Source organism: Megascapheus bottae, chromosome 15, assembly GCF_031878675.1.
Source record: "Megascapheus bottae isolate mThoBot1 chromosome 15, mThoBot2.hap1, whole genome shotgun sequence".
Lineage (NCBI taxonomy): Eukaryota > Metazoa > Chordata > Mammalia > Rodentia > Geomyidae > Megascapheus > Megascapheus bottae.
Window position 1 is genome coordinate 14,329,860 of NC_143523.1, and position 20,405 is coordinate 14,350,264.

The 20,405-nt window shown below is 40.2% G+C and overlaps 1 protein-coding gene across 8 annotated transcripts in view; it reads right to left on the reverse strand.

The window, feature by feature from the left end:
• Acsl5 (acyl-CoA synthetase long chain family member 5) overlaps positions 1-20,405 on the reverse strand; it is a 52,909-nt gene that overhangs the window by 4,175 nt on the left and 28,329 nt on the right. For all 8 annotated transcript variants that reach the window (XM_090345882.1, XM_090345883.1, XM_090345885.1 and 5 more), the window contains 15 exons: positions 19,195-19,259; positions 18,703-18,804; positions 17,008-17,107; positions 16,098-16,276; positions 15,114-15,146; positions 14,980-15,031; positions 13,089-13,162; positions 12,651-12,728; positions 11,076-11,210; positions 9,454-9,588; positions 8,302-8,397; positions 5,663-5,735; positions 5,256-5,344; positions 4,849-4,965; positions 205-348 (listed from right to left, as the gene is read on the reverse strand). In XM_090345882.1, the coding sequence (XP_090202008.1) occupies positions 205-348; positions 4,849-4,965; positions 5,256-5,344; positions 5,663-5,735; positions 8,302-8,397; positions 9,454-9,588; positions 11,076-11,210; positions 12,651-12,728; positions 13,089-13,162; positions 14,980-15,031; positions 15,114-15,146; positions 16,098-16,276; positions 17,008-17,107; positions 18,703-18,804; positions 19,195-19,259 (1,472 nt within the window). The remainder of the gene's footprint in view (positions 1-204; positions 349-4,848; positions 4,966-5,255; positions 5,345-5,662; positions 5,736-8,301; positions 8,398-9,453; positions 9,589-11,075; positions 11,211-12,650; positions 12,729-13,088; positions 13,163-14,979; positions 15,032-15,113; positions 15,147-16,097; positions 16,277-17,007; positions 17,108-18,702; positions 18,805-19,194; positions 19,260-20,405) is intronic.

The window sequence follows — 20,405 nt, forward strand, 5'->3', positions numbered from 1 at the left end:
TGTTCCTGGACTTGCTTTGGAACCATGATCCTCAGATTTCAGCCTGAGTCACCAGGGTCCAACTCTGAAAAAATCTTGTTTGTAAACAAAGTCATCTTATTTATGATATGGAACATAGCTTCATTTCTTTAGTTCTGCAAGCTAGAATTCTAGAACCTCAGTGTTCTGCACCTAAAGATGGTTCTTATTAAAATAGCTTATTACCCGTAAGCTGTCCCCATGTACAAAAATTTGTAACACCAGTCTACTCCTAATGTAGATATTTTCTATCTTCTCTGGAGCAATGTATTCTCCTTGAGCCAGCTTGAAAATGTTCTTTTTTCTGTCAATGATCTTCAGAGTTCCATTCTGCAGAAGATAGAAACATCATCAGTGTTTTGGCTTTGGTTTGGGGGTTCTGTATTTTTTTAAGCATTAAAAGCTGTGTTAGTAGGGAAACTGAAGAAGCCACAGCTTTTATCCTCATTTTAAGGCTTATTTCTCTAGAGACTGTCAAGAGCCTTTCATTTCTATTTGTTGGCTTTTGAGGAAAGGGACAATGGCTTCCAGTAAATGGTGTTATATAAAATTCAAAAATGGAAAGTGAATATACAGACTCAAAGAAAAATCCCCAGGACCAGCTTGTTCCTTCATCCAATGAAGAAACTTTCCAGGCTGAGTGCAATGACTCACACTAAACAAAGGTAAGCAAGCACTCATCCCAGCCAACAAGCTAGCCATGGTGGTACATGCCAGTCACCTCAGCTACATGGAAGTAAATGTAGAAGGATTGAGGTCTAAGTCCAGCCTAGAAAAAACACAAGATTCTATGTCACATAGAGGCTGAAGCAAGTACGAGGCTATCACTTCAAGCCCCAGAACTGTCAGTTAAGAAAATAAAATTTGTACCTCTCAATTTCCAATTACTCTAGCTCCAAAACTCTCAGGAATAGAAAGGGAGTTATCTTTAATAAGACTGTATTTAGTTAGCCCTGCTTCCTTTGTGTTTTCTGCCTGTTAGGTTCATCTTTCATGTACTAATCAGTTAAGTCAGTAGATGGGTTAGTTAGGCCAGAAGCAGAGCTGGAAAGGGCAGGCTCTCCCCCCTAGCCAACCACCAGAGGTCATCTGAAGCTTTATTTCTTTGAGCTCAGTTTCTTTAAGGAGTTTATGTTCTTAGGGATTTGAATTTCAGAACTGGGACAAGTATAAATACAATCCGCATTATCATACCTAAGTAAGACCATAGACTGAACCAACTCTGGAACTATCAATTCAGCTTACTCATCAATTTAGCATGGCATGATGGGAAAGGGTTAATAAGGAATGCCTTTTATAATCTCAGAGAGGGAACATACCTGTTTTTTACATCTGAGCTTCCTTTTCTTAAACAGAATCATGCTAGCAAGGTGCCTAAGAATTCTATCATTAGAACTATATTCCTAGAGGCCTCATTATTGAAAATTCTTTGAATTTTACTTAAATTTTCTTTTTTTTCTTTGCCAGTTCTAGGGCTTGAACTCAGGATCTGGGCACTCTTCTTGGCCACATTTTTTTTTGCTCAAGGCTACCGCTCTCTCTGCTACTTAATCCATAGCACCACTTCTATGATTAATTTTTCTGTGTATGTGGTACAGAGGTATTGAACCAGGGCTTTGTGCATATTAGGTAAGCACTCTACCTCTAGACAATGCTCCTGGACCCTTTACTTAAGTCTTGAATGTTGAACAATAAAGGAATTTATAGATCTAGTTACATTCCCAATGTCCCTCCGGCTCCCCACCACATATCAGACCAAGAGAACTTTGTAGAAAGATAAGCCTTTGAGAGGCCGAGAGTTTTGCCTAGTGGTAGAGTGCTTGCCTGGCATACACAAAGACCAGGGTTCGATTCCTCAGTACCACATACATAGAAAAAAGCTGAAAGTGGCACTGTGGCTCTAGTGGTAGAGCACTAACCTTGAGAAAGCCCAAAGACAGTCTTCAGGCCCTGAGTTCAAGCCCCAGGACTAGAGAAAAAAAAGAAAAAAGAAAGATAATCCTTTGAAAAATCCCCTATGAGGCCTTGAAGGCTCCAAACTACTGTGGTGCATTTCTCTGTCTTAGGAAAAGAGATGGGATGGGCAGCAACTAATGTTAGTATCAGAAAGATAAGCTAAATGGTCTCACATCTGGTGGTGGTACCACATACTTGTAATCCCAGAATTTGGGATTCAGAGGCAGGAATTCCAGACTTGGAAGTCAACATGGACTACACAATAAGACCTCAAACAAAAACAAAATCCAGTCTGTTTTTCCAGAAGGAGGGGCTGCAAATGCCTGCTTTGAAAATCCTACTTTCACGTTTTGGTATGCCTTAATAGAATTAAATGGGAAAAGACACTGCCCTTTGAAACTCTCAAAAGGTAGAAGTTGTGGATACATGCAGTTATCAAACCACAATTTCTGTCTGAAGAAAAGTGAAAAGAAATGGAGCACTAGTAGTGACTCATACCTGTAATCTTAGCTACTTGGAGATGGAACTCAGAAGGATGATACTAGGTGATCAAAAAGTTTAGGTGGGGGGGGACCGGGAGTTTGGCATAGTGGTAGAGTGCCTGCCTAGCAAGCATGAAGACCCGGGTTCGATTCCTCGGTGCCACATACATAGAAAAAGCCAGAAGTGGTGCGGTGGCTCAGGGTAGAACATTAGCCTTGAGGAAAGCCCAAGGACAGTGCTCAAGCCCTGAGCTCAAGCTCAGGGCTGGCAAAAAAAAAAAAAAAAAGTTTAAGTGGGGGCCAGGAGTTCAATTCCTCGGTACCACATACATGGAAAAAGCTGGAAATGGTGCTACGGTTCAAGTGGTAGAGCTCTAGCCTTGAGAAAGCCTAAGGACAGCGCTCAGGCCCTGAGTTCAAACCCCAGGACTGGCAAAAAAAAGTCAGGTGGGTGTGGTGACACATGCCTTTTGTCTCAGAGATACAGGAGGCTGAGATCAGTCACAGTTTCAGGGTAACTTCGGTTTTAAAAAAAAAAATGTTCCCATGCTGGGCACTCGTGGCTCATGCCTGTAACCCTAACTACTCAAGTAGCTGAGATCTGAGGATCATATGTTGAAGCCAGTCTGGGTAGGAAAGCCTGTGGTGCGATTCCTACCTCCAATCAACCACCAAAACACCGAAACTAGAGCTGTGGCTCAAATGGCAAAGTGCTAGGATCATTACAAATCAGGGACAGTGTTCAGTCCTTGACTTCAAGCCACAGGGCCACCACACAAACAAAAAAGTTCCCAAGACCCCATCTCAGCAGAAAAATCATGTGGTGGCATTTGCCTAGCATGGAAAGTATAAATAGAAGGAGAACAGTCTAGGGCAGCCACACAAAAAGCAAGAGCCTATTTCAAAAATAAACAGAGCCGAAGCCAGAAGGTTGGTCTAGTGGTAGAGTGCTTGCCTTGCATACACAAAGACCTAGGTTTGATTTCTCAGTACCACATACATAGTAAAAGCTGGAAGTGGTGCTGTGGCTCAAGTGGTAGAGCTCTAGCCTTGAGAAAGCCCTGAGATGAAACCCGAGGACTGGCAAAAAGTAAAAAATAAGCAGAGCAAAAAGGTCTGGAGGTATGGTTTAAGAGGACCTTCCTAACAATTGTAAAGCCTTGTGTTCAAACCCCAGTAACTTCAAAAGAAAAATCAAAGGAAAAAGGAAAAAAAACAGAATATACAATCTGTGCTGGGCGCAGTGGCTCACACCTATAATCCTAGCTACTCAGGAGACTATGATCTGAGGATCTGAGAATCTAATATCTGAGGATCTCGGTTCAAAGCCAGCCCAGGCACTAAAGACTCTGAGACTCTTATCTCCAATTAATCACTAGAAAATGGGAAGTGGGGCTGTGGCTCTGGGGTAGGGCAGTAGCCTTGAGCTGAAGAGCTCAAGGTCAGCCCCCAGGCCCAGAGGTAAGGTGGTAGCTTTGAGCTGAAGAGCTCAGTGATAGCACCTGGGCCAGAGTTCAAGTCCCATGACCCACAAAAAAGAAGGAGGAGGAGGAGAAGGAGGAGGAGGAGGGGGAGGAGGAGGAGGGGGAGGAGGAGGAGGGGGAGGAGGAAGAGGAGGGGGAGGAGGAGGAGGGGGAGGGGGAGGGGGAGGAGGAGGACGAGGAAGAGAAGAAGAAGAAGAAGAAGAAGAAGAAGAAGAAGAAGAAGAAGAAGAAGAAGAAGAAGAAGAACAAGAACAACAAGAACAACAAGAAGAAGAAGAACAAGAAGAAGAAGAACAAGAAGAAAAGCATATACAGTCCTTTCCCTACCTAGGTGGAAACACCACCTAATATTCCCCTGGCCATTAGCAAAATATGTTCCACTACATGGGAGCCATGTAAATTCTGACCTCTAGAGCCATTTGACCTATTAAAGAACTACCCCTTCAGATTGTGTCTGGAAGCAATGCTGGTACCATTGGCTACTGCAAACATTGTATTTGATAAGAAATAAGGAAAGAAGAAACCCTTCTATCTAGTCAATCTCTTGGTAGACCACATTGTGGTCAAAACATCCAACATACTGAGGTCAACGGGGTGAAAAACACTAAGTCTGGTAACTCTGAGTCATGTATCAGCCTACTTTCTCAGGATTTCACATGGCTGGTCTACAGAAGAGACAGAACTAGAATATGACTCTCCCAACACCCTTTCCTCTCCACCCCAGCTTAGGATCTATCACCTGCTACTTTTCTTCTTTCTCTTTATGGTAAGAGAAGATTCAGACTTATTTTCTTCCATCTTCTTCAGCTGGTTAACCTACTGGCATATCTGCTCCCACTTGCCAGAAGCAGATTTATTCTCCCTAGCCCAGTAACATAGACCATTGGCTATTATAAGGAAATACTCACTGGGAGCCAGCGACCAATGTCTCCAGTATGAAGCCAGCCATCCTTGTCCAGCGCTTCCTGTGTTTTCTCTGGGTCTTTCAGGTATCCTTGGAAGACATTGGTGCCTTTGATACAGATCTGCACACCAGACAGTACAAAATGGTAAGAGCAAAAGTGCTACTTCCAACCATGGATACCCTACAACATATGTGCTCCCACTTAGATCACCTGATGGTTTCTGCTACAGCATGAAGGGTGCTATATTTTTAGTCCCCACTATAGTGGGAAAGAAAAATGATACTTAATTTAAATTCCTTGCTAATGATACCAGAAGGGTCAAAACCGTATGAGCTCACAACTGTGTGCTTTTTCTAATCTAAACCTCTTGATCACCATGCTTATCTGACAATAGGCCATCGGTTACCCACCTCTCCTTCGTTGTTTACTGAGAAGTAATTCATGTCAGCCACATCCTCCAGCTTCACATAATTACAAGACACAGGGACTCCAACGTGACCTAAAATATACCATACTACATCAGCTGGGAAATGCTAAAGTTCTAAAAATAGTAGTTTTTCTGTGCAGATTTCAGAGAGAGTTAAAAATAAGACTGAAACTCTTAAAAATATGACTAAAAAATAAACTGATATCATTGATAGATAGTTGAGATAAACAAGCTAGGACCCAAAACTTGAGTTTGGCACCTGCCTCAGTCATCGGGGTATCTAGCCACATTCATCGGGAAAAACTGAAACTCTTAAATCCTAGTTCAGCTAGAAATGAACTTGTCCTAACTCCTTACATACGCTGCCTGACAGATGCAGGGCTTACTTGCCTGTTGTCCAGTCTCCAGGAGATGTAATTGTACAGCCAGCAGTACATTCTGTTTGTCCATAAGCTTCAAATACCTGGGAAGACAGAAAAAGGCTTTGGGACTTACTCAAGATCAAGATAAAATGATCCATGGCGTATGGCTAAGACATGAGGCAAAAAAGGTCTCTAAGAGTTGGAGAACAATTTGTTTCTTAAAATTCTGAATTCATGTCCCAGTTTCTAAGTTTTTACAACTAAGGGTTCATTCAAACATGAAGAGCTTTCAGAAATATAGGAAAGTATAAAACCCAAATGAATATTATAGCATTTCAAGAAGGTGGGGGAAACGCAAAGTATTCATGAAGCCATATGTAATCCAGTGGCAATTGACTTGAACCTGGATTGGCAATATGGCACCTTTGAAAACGTTTACGAAATGGAGCAGCCTTTTTCGTTTTTTTTGAAAATAGCTCCAGTTTGGGTAAAGAACTGAGGTGGGCAAAGTTTTTCTGTACAGAGAAAGACAATAAATATTTGTGAGTTTGGGTAAAGAACTGAGGTGGGCAAAGTTTTTCTGTACAGAGAAAGACAATAAATATTTGTGAGTCATCTGGTCTGTCTCAATAAATGGACTCTGCCAATGTAGCTCCTAAAGCAGACAAAGATCATGTATTAAATGAATGGCCATGGCTGTGTTCCAGTGCTGCTTCATGTATTAAACAGATGGTGGGCCAGACTGGGCCTGCCCTGTAACTTGCAAACCCCTGATAGGAAAGATAATATTAATTTGAGAGAGGCTGATAGCAGTTTTTTTTTTTAAAGTTCCAAGTTTAAGCAAACTGATAGGCTACTCCAGTGGTAGGCCTGTCATCAGCAGAGATGAAGAGATAGGCTTAGAGAAGACATTTCTAGGAGCAGAATTGGAGGAAGAGTTTATATCCTGTTCTTCAGGACTACAGAAAGAAAAGCATTAAGAATGATCAAGTGGGTGGTAGTTTGACAACCCAGAGGACTTTTCTTTTTAATTAAAGAATTTAACATTGATTTTTACATCATATTTCAAATGTCATGTTTAACAAACAAGTATTCAAGAAGGGAATCTCTAAGTACAATGACTGGCACATAGATTTTAGGACATAATTAAAATTAAGCTGAGGGTTTGTATATCATATACATATTAATATATATAATAAAACATTATGTCTATAGAGTATATAGGCCATCATAAATTTTTATGTCTATGTAGTTATGTTTATATCTCCAAGACCATGTCCATAACCTTGGGTACCCAAATATTGAGTCATCACTGTTGTACTATTTGGATCTAATATCTACTTATTAAGGATACATACCATGTGCCTTTTGTTCCTTTGGTCTTGACTTATCTCACTCAACCCAGAGGACTTTTTTTTTTTTTGCCAGTCCTGGGTTTGAGCTCAGGGTCTGAGCACTGTCCTTGGACTTTCTCAAGGCTAGAGCTCCACCACTTGAGCCTCAGCACCACTTCCGGCTTTTTTCTATGCATGTGGTACTGAGGAATCGAACCCGGGTTTTCATGCATGCTAGGCAAGCACTTTAACCACTAGGCAAAATTCCTGGCCCCCCCCCCCAGATGACTTTTATGGGGGGCTCAGGTATCATTCAGAATCTTTATTCAATTGGAGGTATATAATTCTCTAGGAGTATAATCCTGTGCCTGTTCTGTATTTTGTGCATGCCATGCAAAGTTAAGTGGGTAAATTAGCTATCCATTTAGGAGGGAGAAACTTAGACAATATTTGAGTCCAGACCCCTATATATATTCCAGAAGTAATGGAAACATAAATATTTTTTTAAATATAAAACTATTGGATCACCAGAAAATATGTTAAAAACCAATGTCATGAAGTATTAGGGCTTAGAAAACCCTGCTTTGTTTTTGAAACCCTAGTTCAATTTAAAACGAGTTTGAAAAGCACAAATTGAGAATATTAATCAATATAAACATTTGAAAGTTTTGTATGAGTTACACATAAGGTAAGATGCAAATCAACATAGAAAAGATAAGACCAGAAAAAATGCATAATAGAAGATTAATCTTCTATTACCACATTTTGAATTTAGAGGTAAATGACTAAAATTAGAGGAATGGACAATTTCTATCAATTAAGAAGGTAAAAGAGGCTTCCCATATTGGTTTTAGAAGAGTATAGAGAACACATAACCTTTATGGAAGATGTATATACATGTAATACATGCTTATGTATGTTCACATATATACATATACACACATGCTCTTTGACCTGCTTCAATGGACTTATTCTAAATTGATAATTGCAAAACTATCAAAGGTACAAAAGTGTCTGTATCACTTCACCAATTACAATAGTGGGAAAATGGGAAATGGGATTATTTGCATACACTTGACACACTGCTGTAAAGTCATGTGTAGCTCTTCAAGAAGAATTGATGTTGATAAGATACTCTTTCAAGGGTATTTCAGAACTCTGCATTCATGCTAAGATTTCTGCACATACATTAAGAAGTGCTTCTAGGATACTTCCTCTTGTTTTTGAGGTTTGGATGACTTTCTCATTGGTACTTTTCAGGGTTTTTTTTTTCAATTGTGCTTCTGATTTTATTCAGATTACCAACACTATTTATGCAAAATTATGCTCTTACCCAACATCCTAAGGCTGCCCGGAGGAATGTCAAGACCTCAGTGGAGATGGGGGCAGCTCCAGTGATCATAATTCGAATATTCCCACCCAAGTTGTCCTGTTCAGTGAAAAACAGAAGACTGGCTGTGACTTTATCTCTATGGTTCAGTTTCTGCTGCCATAAAATGGGTATAGTAGCCTACCCATGGTAGTTACATACCAGTTTAGTTAATTTACACTTTTAGGAGTCTGGTATTACGGAAACATACAAAAGATGTTAAACTAGCATCACCATCAATAGCTGGATCATAACTTGTTCTAGGCCTTATGCTTATTAAGCAAGTGTTCTGTCTCTTGAGTCATCACTCCAGCCCTCAGAACTTACATTCTTAAGTCCTCAAATATTTTGTATCACTTATAATCACAGCAGATCACCTAATGATAGAATATAATAGTAGCTATATAAAATCTGCTTTATGCTTTTCCTATGTGGGGGAGGAGGGTAAACTGGAGCTTAAACTCAGGGCCTGGCTACTATTCCTTTGCTTTTTTGCTCAAAGCTGACACTCTACCACTTGAGCCATAGCTCTACTTCCAGCTTTTTGGTAGTTAATTGGAGATAAGAGACTCATGGACTTTTCAGTCCTGGCTGGCTTCAAACCATGATCCTCAGATCTCAGCCTCTGAACATCTAGGATTAGAGGTGTGCCACCAGTACCTGGCTTGTTTTATGCTTTTTTTTTTTAGTTGGTCATGGGGCTTGAACTCTGGGCCTGGATATTGTCCCTGAGTTCTTTAGCTCTCGGCTACCACCCTACCTCTTGAGCCACAGCACCACTTCCAGTTTTCTAGTGGTTAATTGGAAATAAGAGTCTCAGGGTCTTTAATGCCCAGGCTGGCTTTGAACCACAATCCTCAGATCTCAGCCTCCTAACTGGCAAGGTTTACAGGGATGAGCTGCCATGCCTGGCTTTGTTTTATGCTTTTTAAAAACAAATTTGCTTCAGTGGTGTAAAGTTGTACAAAAGAGATCCCAAAAGACAAGTGGACACTCAGGACCCTCAAGAGTCCAGGAGGACCTCCAGTTGAGAGATGCTCAGTCATGAGAGGATGAGTCAAGTGCAACTAGAGGGCAGTCCAATACTGGATTCTCTCCAGGACTCACTCAATTTACCTGGATCTTTGAAAAAATAAACTTGTCCCACAGAGTGTCACGCCTGATGATACCATTTTTTATGTCACTGTATTTACTAGCAACAGCCATGTTCAACAGGAACTTCTTCAAGGGTGTTTTGGCTTCATTTTGTACCTGCAAGATGATAGCACCTCTTAGCTGGAAACCTATAGAAGATACTTCTCAAGGTCATTAACTTATACTTATCAAGAGCTAAGGAATCTGACTTCTCAAAAACAAGTTTTACCTTTCTTTCCCCCTTCCCTAAAAATATTTTTATATCCACTAAGCATAAAGAATTTTACCTTTCTCTAGAATAAAAGTCTTTCGGTCTCCTCACACATCCAACAGGCTTCCCTATTTAGATCTTTCCTTTTCCTTTTGGTTTACTGAACTGACATTCCCCAGCTCACATTATTTTCCTGGGCTTTCCTGACCCTGGTACCACTACAACTTGACAATCATACTCCTACCAAAGGACTGCTTATCCAAGCACATTGCAAAGGAGCTTTTCCATTCCCAAAATTAAAGCATGAACTTCAAATTCTATACTTCAGATCTCATTATATAAGAAATAAAATTCATGGAAATCAAAACTCTTGTTAGTTCAAATTTTGACAGTGCCTCTCTGGCACTGTTTGTGCTTCTACTTCTACAGGGCTGTCCATTTTCACTTTCTAAAATAAATCATCCTGTTAGCTGCAGGCATCTACTTATGTCTGTAACATAAGATGAGCACAGGATAGATATCTTGTTGCCAGAAATCAGGGGACCTATCAAAGGCTATTGGGGTCATATGAAAAAGATATGTAAGCAACTTGATGGAAGCTCCCAACTTCCAAGACAAGACAATCTGAATACCAAGTGCAACTAAAATGGGTTTAACACAGATGCAAACCCAAAAGTTCATAGCAACCCACAGCATGCATACACACACAACATGCATACACACAGAATTCTCATGAACATTTCTAAAGATTTTTGGGGACACCAATTCATTATTCTTAAGATTGACAAGTAAAGGGAAGGAATTAAATATTAGTTATCTTTATGGTGGAATCTCAGCTAAGGAATAGTAGAGAAATGAAATCTCTAGAATCTATGTAAATCACCTTTTTGCTAACACCAATGTACACAGACCAATAGCAGCTACAACCACTAAGCCCTTTCCCCTATTTGATTGCATTCTTGGCAAGTTGTTTAACTGCAGCCTCAAATTTGTCATCATGAGAGATGGTAAGTTAGTATAACCAAGTATGTTTTGGAGAGAAGTAGTTGGAAGGACATGTTTGAAGTGTTTACCATGGGGCCTGGTAACTCAGCAAGATAACCTGCACATATAAATCAGAGGAACAACTTCCAAGTAGGTTCATCAGGGACTCATGAAGTCTCAAAGTTGACCTCTTCCTCAGCCCAGAAATCTATCCAGAGCAAAGGGGATTTTGTTTTCTCTAGTTTTTCATAGCAGCAGTTGAAACGTGTCTTTAAGCAGATGTTCATAGAGGCTGCAGGTGGAGCTAATTTCTTGACAAGAATAGACTCCTCGAGAGCCTTAGCATATGTCTTGATCACAGATGGTCCCCTCCTTCTCCAGGCAAGCCCACTAGAAGTCAAGTTGGTACCTTATCATAGACCCTGTTAAGGAGTCGAGGCACTGTAGGAAACACTGTGGGTTTCAGGGCTTTCATGTCGTCAGGTAGCAGCCGGATATCTCCTTGGAAGAACCCAACTCTGGCTCCACAGGAATATACGACAGCCTGAAAAATCATGGAACGGGGGAAATCACTGCAGAGGAGGTCTGAGTTCTTGGTAGAACTGAAGGAATGAGTTGAGGCCCATGACCCTTTTCTCTGGACAGAGTTTTTCCACGCAGGACTTTGAGAGCCTCCCTCAAGAAAAGTTGGAAACTCATTTCTGTCTAGGCGACAAGACAGATAAGACAGATGCTGAGATTGTGGGTCCTTCCCTCCAACTGCAACGTAGCTGCATGGCAGTCAAGATATTGACCTTTATTAAACACCGTTTATTATATGGCAGTAAGAGATGAGACTTCCAAAGGAAAGTGGGACAGTCTTCAAATATAACACTATGCGAATTTCCAAAATGTTTAGACATTTTTTTGTCAGTCATGGGGCTTGAACTCAGGGCCTAGTGCTCTCCCTGAGCTATTTTGCTCAAGGCTAGTACTCTACCATTTGAGCCACCAATCCACTTGCATGTTAAGACATTTTTACAAGCTTATTAGAAACTATTTTTTATTTATCATATATCAATGCTTTATCTAACCAACTAAATATTGCCCTTTGAAATTCTATCTCTGTCTGTCTAGCTTGTGCCAGTACTAGGGTTTGAACTCAAGGCTTGGGTACTTAGCTTTTGTGCTCAAGGCTATCCCTCTACCACATCTGGCTTTCTCCTGGTTAACTGGAGGTTAAGAGTCCCACAAACTTCACTGCCTAGGCTAGCTTCCAACGTAGATCCTCAGATCTCAGCCTCCTGAGTAGCTGGATTACAGGTGTGAGCCACCAGTGTGCCTGGCCCACTTTGGCATTTTTGGTATCAAATAACCATATATTGGGTAAGAAGTATTTGAGAGGAAACAGAATACTTTTCCACAATGTGTGCTTTTGAAAGACCAGTGCTCTGTTTTGTTTCCCAGTCAGCCTCAGAACTGCTGAGCTGAAAACTTAGAGTCCAGAAGGACAATCCTCCTTGGGCTCATATAGCATGCTGGTCATGGCACGTATGGTATTATGAAGACCTGGGAGATACCTAATCCCTTACCAGAACCAAATGTTCTTTCCTTGGCCCTCTGTAGGAACTTCCTTTACTCTTACTGCAATTCTTTTCAAAAATTCTAACCAGCAGAAAAATAAAAAGGAAGATGCAATGTCTCTTTGAATCATCTCAGGACTAAGTATGGATACATGGCAAGCTCTTCCTATACTTATGCACTCCATGATGTCAGGAGCAAGTATTAACTATGTTGGGGATGCAGACTTGGCAGGGGAAGACTCTGCAGCAAATCCAGGGTGGGGGTTGCCAGGACAAGAATTCCCATAGGCCAACCCTCTGCCTATGCCTGACATAGTAGAGAAAGGATATAGAACGGCCATGTTGCTGACTTTGGAATAAAAGAGAACTATTAAGCTAGAATTCCCCTTTTTACACTCCTACTAGGAGCACAAGACACTTACCTGTACAATCCTCTCAAACATATGAGCCAACGGGAGGTAGGAGATGGTTATATCCTCAGCAGTAGGCTGGAAAACGTGCTATGGATCAGAAAACAAAGAGGAGATAACAATGGATGAATGCCAACTTTTCTTATGGAGGTCTAAAAATTTCCCCTTCTTGGGGCTATCACAGTGTACCATAATGTGGTACACTGAACAACTCTTAGGAGTTGCTCTCAGTCATGCAGAGTGTAGAGATTTGTGGTGATCCTAGAAGACTGAGAATTCAACACACAGTTCCACCAATAAGACTAAATAAAGCAGTGTTTGCCCACCCTTACAACTTAGGCCTTTAGCTTGTTTTTCTTTCTTTTCTCTGCCTCCTCTAACTTCAAGAATTTTAAACCATATATGTGATTTACATTTTAACAAGGGTCTTTTTTTCAATTAACCACTGACCTCCAGACACTTGAGAAAACCAGCACTGTTTGAAGCAATATTTTGATGAGTTAGAATAGCTCCTTTGGGGTTACCTGTAGGAAACAGGATGTGAAGAAAATGATCCTTTATGTGATTAATTGTAGCTTTTGGCCTTGACATTGAAGAAGCTAGATTCAGCCATGCACCAGTGGTTCATGCCTGTAATCCTAGCTATTCAGGAGGCTCAAATTTTAGGACTGAGGTACAAGGCTAGCCCAAGCAGATAAACCAAGAGGCTAACCAGCAAAAATACCCTGGAAGTAGAGGTGTGGTTTAAGTGGTAGAGCATCAGCCTGGAGTAGAAAAAGTAAAGCAAGACAGAAAAGCTCTGAGTTCAAGTCTTGTTTTGTTGCTGAGTACCAGCAATAAAATTTTAAAATTTAAAAATTGCACAAGAAAGCAACTTACATACTTAAAACTTCAGATAATGTTGCTATAAATCTTACAAACCAGGCATATTGTAATGACTGCAATTGTAGATTATCATGTGCCATATCAAAAGTGATGAAATCTCCTATGAGATGAACATAATCATCTCCCAGAGAGGGTGCAATCATTCACGGAGAACTATCTTTAGATTATGCTGAAACTCTGACTGAAAGAAACTATCTTTATTTTTTAATGATTAGGTCATATTTATTTTCAGAAGGTATGATTAAAAATTGTTAGAGTTACAAAAAATAAAGAAAAAATTTACAGAATAATTCCTAATGGAAATAATTTATTATAGTGCTTAACGTTTTACATGTGTCTACATTTGTAATTACCTGGAAATTCTTTATTTACATATATTTTTATTGTAATTAACAGAAGGGTTACATGATATTTGCCAGATAGAAGGTGCATAATTTCTCATGTTTTGGTCCCCATTTTCCTCCCCCACCCTCACCCCTCATATTGTTTTCCCCCCTTCCCTATCCTTTTTTCAACTAACCTAATAAACATATATATAATATATCAGATAACAAGGTACGACACTGTAACAATATGAGATAGTGGGGTAGGGAAGAGGGGGGAGGGAAATGGGGACCAAGACATGAGAAAGGGTATCAATGTATGTGAAGGAATGCACCTTCTATCTGGCGAATATAATGTAACCCTTCTATTAATTACAATAAAAAATATATGAAAAAAATAAAGCCTAGCAAGTAATATAGGTTCAGTTATTTCTAACTTCTACTTCAGTCTTTCCCCCAAGTATGAAAGCTGATAAAATGATCTTTAACCCACAAAGCTTAGTTCCAAATAACAATTAAAGTATTATTGTTATTGATAATGTAATTTCAATTACTAGAACTAGAAAATAAAGCTTAAAAGGAATTTCCAGGTAACTTCAGGATATAGAAACAAAAGCCATATAATGTGTGAAAGAAACTATCTTAATGAAGTTTAATTGCTTGGAGTTGTAGGTTGAGGGAAAAAGTGATTTCTGACTTTATCTTTAAGATCCCTAAAATTCATTACCATGCAAATACCTCCCTGTGCATTCAATAAAGGCTATTTACTTATGCTGTGTTTTGTTTTGTTTTGTGGCTAGTCCTGAAAACAACTTGAGCTTGAGCCAGGGCTGTTCCTGAGCTTTTTCTGTTCTCAAGGCAAGCATTCTACCACTTGAGCTACAGTACCCCTTCCGGCTTTTTCTGAGTATGTGGTGCTGAGGAATTGAACCCGGGGCTTCATGCATGCTAGGCAAGCACTCTACCACTAAGCCACATTCCCAGCCCATGCTTACATTTTCTGTTATTTGGGAATCCTTAGAATGAAGACCCAAGGACTGGGCTCATGGTAGGTCATGTGCATCAATGTGCCAGTGACCAGATGCTCAAGGCTTATAATTCAGGTGGCTCTGGCAGGGGCTGTGGATACTGACCTGTGGTTCCACTGGTGAAACAAATGATGCTTGTGTCTTCTGGGTTTGGAGGCTACAGAGAGAAGCACAAAGTCTTAGACTACCATATACTTTCAGAGTAGACAAAACTCATATTCAAGTACAGGAAAACTTACCACAGGTTTTCTGAAGTTTTCTTTGCCTAGATTCTTCATGAATAAGAAACCAAGAAAGAAAGACATTTATTGAGATGGATAGACTCAAGACAAATGCAGTCCTCTCTTTCTCTTTTTCACCAGGACATCTCTAAGGAAATGCAAAATTTCTAACCTGGAACAGGCCCAGAAGCCAACATGGAGATCTAATAGAAGGCTCCTTCCCTCTTCACTCCCACTTCCCCCCTCCCCGGCCTCCCTGAGAAACTTTATGTTCCTCTAGAACTTTAGCTTAAAGAAGGCAGACCCTAAATTTCCAAGCTTCCCATGGTATTTTTAAGGTCAAGTCATCTAGAACCATAACTAAACCTTTTTTGAATAATATGAATACTACCACATTAGGGCCTACAAGTTATCAATTACTCCTTGGGCAATTTACATATACTAGCTCATCTAAGGCTTCCCTTAGATGTGGATATGGAGGCTATTTTTATTACTATCTTATGAATGGGGAAATAGAAATGTGGAGTAACTACACAATGCCACATAGTAACTGATGTGGAAGTAGCATAGAACCTCAGGCAGCTTGGCTCCAGGAAATATATTCTTATTACAAAACTCTCCATTTGTAATTGTCTTCCAAGAAGTGTTTACTGCTGACCACAAAACTTTCTCCATCTCTAGAACACCAGCACTGGAATACTTCCACCTTTTTTTGTTGTTTGTTGTTAATTGTAAAGAAGAGTCTCATGAACTTTTCTGCCTGGGTTGCTTTTGAACCCTTCATCCTCAGATCTCTGCCTCCTGAGTGGCTAGGATCATAAATGTAAGCTACCAATCACTCAGCATCTGGCATAAATTTCTGACTTGTTCCAAAGCAAGCTTTCTCCATGTTTCTTAGCATGGCAACACAGACAACAGCCATGCTTTTGTGTCAATAACCGATAAGTTGTTCTTGGCATTGGATAAGCCTTCTATTTGCATGGCTGAGGCTCAGGCTCATACCTCAGCATCAGACATGGATAAGACCTCAACTCCACATTTCTCTCCCCTTTGTTTCAGGTCATCATCAAAGGGGTCCATGAGGATGATCATCTTCAGGCCTGGGGTGTGGCCCTTCTCCACATTCTCTAACAGCCCCACTGCCTTCTGGGGTGTATCACAGATGACAGTAGGGATATCAGCTGAAAGCAGAAACAGAGCCAGACATAACCACCGAAAGCAATCATGAAATTCCTCCTACTTGATAAGTCATTCAGAAAGCGTGCATGAATCACCATTGACATGTGTTTTACTCTGGGAAGGAGAGGAGAGACTTGACTAGGAAGGAGAAGAAATTTCTGATCCCAGCACTTAGCATTTTGAATGACACTATTTGTATAACATGGTGTCTGCTTCTCAAATGAGGGTACTCAATCTAGTATTTCAGCAACACAAACAAACATCTTGGATATAAATGGGCTGTTAGTTACCACACTGATCTTGGTCTTGTTTTTCTAACAATGACATTTTTCCCTAGGAAATCACCATGCACACTGATACATGATGGGTAATTGTGATGACCTGAGTTTATAAGGCTAGGAAATTAATTATGTAGTTCCACTGTTATTTCGCCAATTAAGCTCACTCGTTAGTGTTTTATCCAGTTGCATTTAAAGTAAACACTCTTGTCTCTAAGCTACAATTCCAGACCACCTTACCTTGAACCATTTTGTGGAAACACTAATCTAAGAATATCTTTGCCTCCAGGGTCTTTTTTTTTTCCTTTGTAATTTCCCTGAAAATGATTTTCCAAGAAGTGTAGGATAGGAAAGACCAAGGATTATTTTCTGGCTAAAATATTTTAAGTCTGCTTAACCAAACATTATTCTGCATATTAAGACAATCAAATTGTAAAGAAATAGCAAACATTTACCCTTGTTGACAATGTATGTGATAGCTTCAGCTCCCAGGGTGTCATACAGGGGGACAGCTACCATGGAATATGTATAACAAGCCAACTCAGAGATGACCCACTGTAGGGAGAAAAGTTCAAGTAAGTTCAGGAAAATGATTTTTGAGAGAGTTTTAGTTCAACTTCAAATATTTATTTGGTACATTTTATATTTTTTTTAAAAAATCACCGCAGGGCTAGCCAAAGAAACTATTATTGATCTTGCCATAAGAGACAAATAAATGAGATAAAATAATCACAACACAGGATAGTATACAAAGGTAGAATGTATTGGTTCCATTCATAGGAGACTGTGGGATGTATGAGGAAACCTTCAGTAGGCAGAGATCACTCTCAAGAATGGGTCAAAGCTCTCTTTTGAAGAGGTGAAGAAACCATACAGAGCTTCCGAGGACTTGTTTATGGAGGAAGTGGGGAAGAGATTTAAATAAGAGGGAAAAAAATGAACACATACAAGAGAACCCAGCACCATTGTGTTTACGTACTTGGCAGTGTAAAGAGAGACAGGAAGTAAAATTGGAAAGTTAAGGTAGAGTCTACTGGGGATAGGCCATCACTGTCACCTTAAGTATACAGACTCAACTGTATTCTCTTTCTCAGCTCCAAACTCATGTTGAATCCTTTCCCCCACCCAACATGACTGTATTTGAGATAGGGCATTTAGGAGGGTCATACAAGCAAAGCTATGTAGGCCTGGTGCCCTCATGAGAAGAGGAAGACACACCAGGATACATGTGCACAAAGAAGATGCCATGTGAGGACATAAGGAGAAAGTGACCGCCACCTGAAAGTCACAGAGAAACATCTCGGGAGAAATCTAATCTACTGGTACTCTTGTGTGCTTAATTGCAGACCAATAACAATACAATTTGGTGTTAAATTCCTAAACCAGTGTCAAGTACAACTTTTCTGGAAAGTGGATATAGCAGAAAATGGAGTCTATAGAGTCCTCCAAAAGTGCAGCCCGTGCTTTTTGGCCTAAGCTGAAAATCTTGTTAAAACAACTAGCTCTATAGAGTGTGCAGAGCAGACAAAGACAGTGAGCCTCATGGCTTTACCAGTACTTGGAAATAAGCTTAGTTCCAATCATCTAAACAAGTAATAACTATTTGCTGCTCACTATGGAAAGAGGGAGATGACCAGACTCAATAACAGTGGGTGATAGTTTATAAGTTCAAGTACACAATGTGCTAATTCCAGTTCAAATATGAACTCATGTATTTCTAATAACACCTTCATAATGTTTTCATTTTCCCCATATAACAATCAGGCTGACTTCAGCCATCCCCAGTAGACTGGGAAATAAAATTCCAAACACACATACTAGATGACTAGACTTTAGGTGGCTCTTATGCCTAACTCAAGTAGAGAAATAAGCATTATGAAATCTTTTTTTTTTTTTTTGCCAGTCCTGGGCTTGAGCTCAGGGCCTGAGCACTGTCCTTGGACTTTCTCAAGGCCAGAGCTCTACCACTTGAGCCTAAGCACCACTTCCAGCTTTTTTCTATGTATGTGGTACCAAGGAATCGAACCCGGGTCTTCATGCATGCTAGGCAAGCACTTTAACCACTAGGCCAAACTCCCGGCCCCGCATTATGAAATCTTTAAACAGCTCTAAGACAACAGCAAAGTGTCATTTAGCTTCACCATTGTTACCTCTGGTCTGTTCTGAGCAAAGATGCCAACAAACTGGTCTGGTGATGGTTTATATCCTTTATATAAGAGGCAGGAGCCCAGGTACTCTGCTCTATCAGATACCTAAATGAGAAAGGGGGAGGGGAGGAGAGGAGATAGAGAGCAAATTAGGTGGCTCATACCTGTAATTTACTCAGAAGGCTGAGATTGCAGTTCAAATCCAGCCTGAGCAGGAAAGTCTATGAAACCCTTATCTCCAATTAAGCATCAAAAAAGCTGGAAGTAGAGAAGTACAGCTATGGCTCAAGTAATGAAATGGTAGCCTTAAGCAAAAAAGGCTCAGGAGCAATGCCCAGGCCCTGAGTTCATGCCCTATGAGCACAAATGGGGGAAGGGGGAAAGGGAGGGAAAGAGGGTGAGAGAGAACGAGGGTGCGAGAGGGAGAGAGAGCACAAACCAACTCAAATACTATAGTAGCAAAAGAATCTGTTTAAAACCACTGGCCTCACTTACCTGTTTGTAGGACAACCATCTATATGGCTGGTTTGGTTTTCTGTATCCCAAGCAGGGCCCATTGTCTAAAAGATAATATTAAGAAAAAAATCAGCTCCTATGGCAAACACTTTGTAGTAGAATTAAAGAAATTCAGAAGAGGCGAGAGCACGTAGGATAAATCCAATAAAAATGTGAGCATCACCAATATGTCCAGGAAATTGAAGGGCAGTCAGTACTGAGCCCTCAAAGGCAAACGCTTATAAACTACATTTGAAACCTCTAGTAAATGTCACAAAATAGAATGTTTCAGCATTGAGTCTGCGACCATGGGGGCCTTCGGAGAAAAGTCATCAACACGGCCTTGCCATATAACTAGAACAAATGAACACCTACAAATAAACACAAAAAGCCTTATGGAATCACACTGGATTGAGCTTCTACAAAAGAAAATAATACGCATAAAAATATCGGAAAAATTCAAAATATGACCCAACTGTCTTAGCATGAAAATACTATTATTAACACTATTTCCTCCCTTAGTTACTTTGCATAGTTTAAAGAGTTTTGTTCATTCACATTTTGGAATGAATGCCATAATTGGGTAACCTGCTTCCTTCTCCAATTTGATATAAGATGCCCATGCTATTTCTTTTCTGTAGAGATTTCAATGGCCATACAAAGAAGGGCTCTACAATCATGGATTACATCTCATTGTGGGTACTTAGATTGGTTCCAAGTTTCTAAGGCACTTAGATAATGCTATGCGACATATTTTCAAACTGACAGTTCCAACATTAGAGCATTTTCTTAAAGTAGTCTGTTGGAAAGAAACAAGTGGTCTGGGAAAGAGAGTATGATTCTGGTTACCTAACACTGCAATGCTTGGCAAGACACTTGTGACGTGTGTGTGTGTGTGTGTGTGTGTGTGTGTGTGTGTGTGTCAGTACTTATATTCAGGGTCTCATCCTCTCACTTGGCCTTTTCTTCTCACAGTTAGTACTCTTTCATGCCTCCATGACAGTATTTTGCTGATAAACTGAAGTCTCAGACTTTCCTACGCAGGCTAGCTTCAAACCTCAATCCTCAGATCTCAGCCTTCTGTGATCTAGATTCTAGATCTGTGTCTAGGATTACAGGCATAAGCTAATGACATCTGGCTAATGTCCCCTCATTTTTTACCTCTTAAAAATATCATCTGATTTGATAGTTTTAAAAATATATTACTTTCA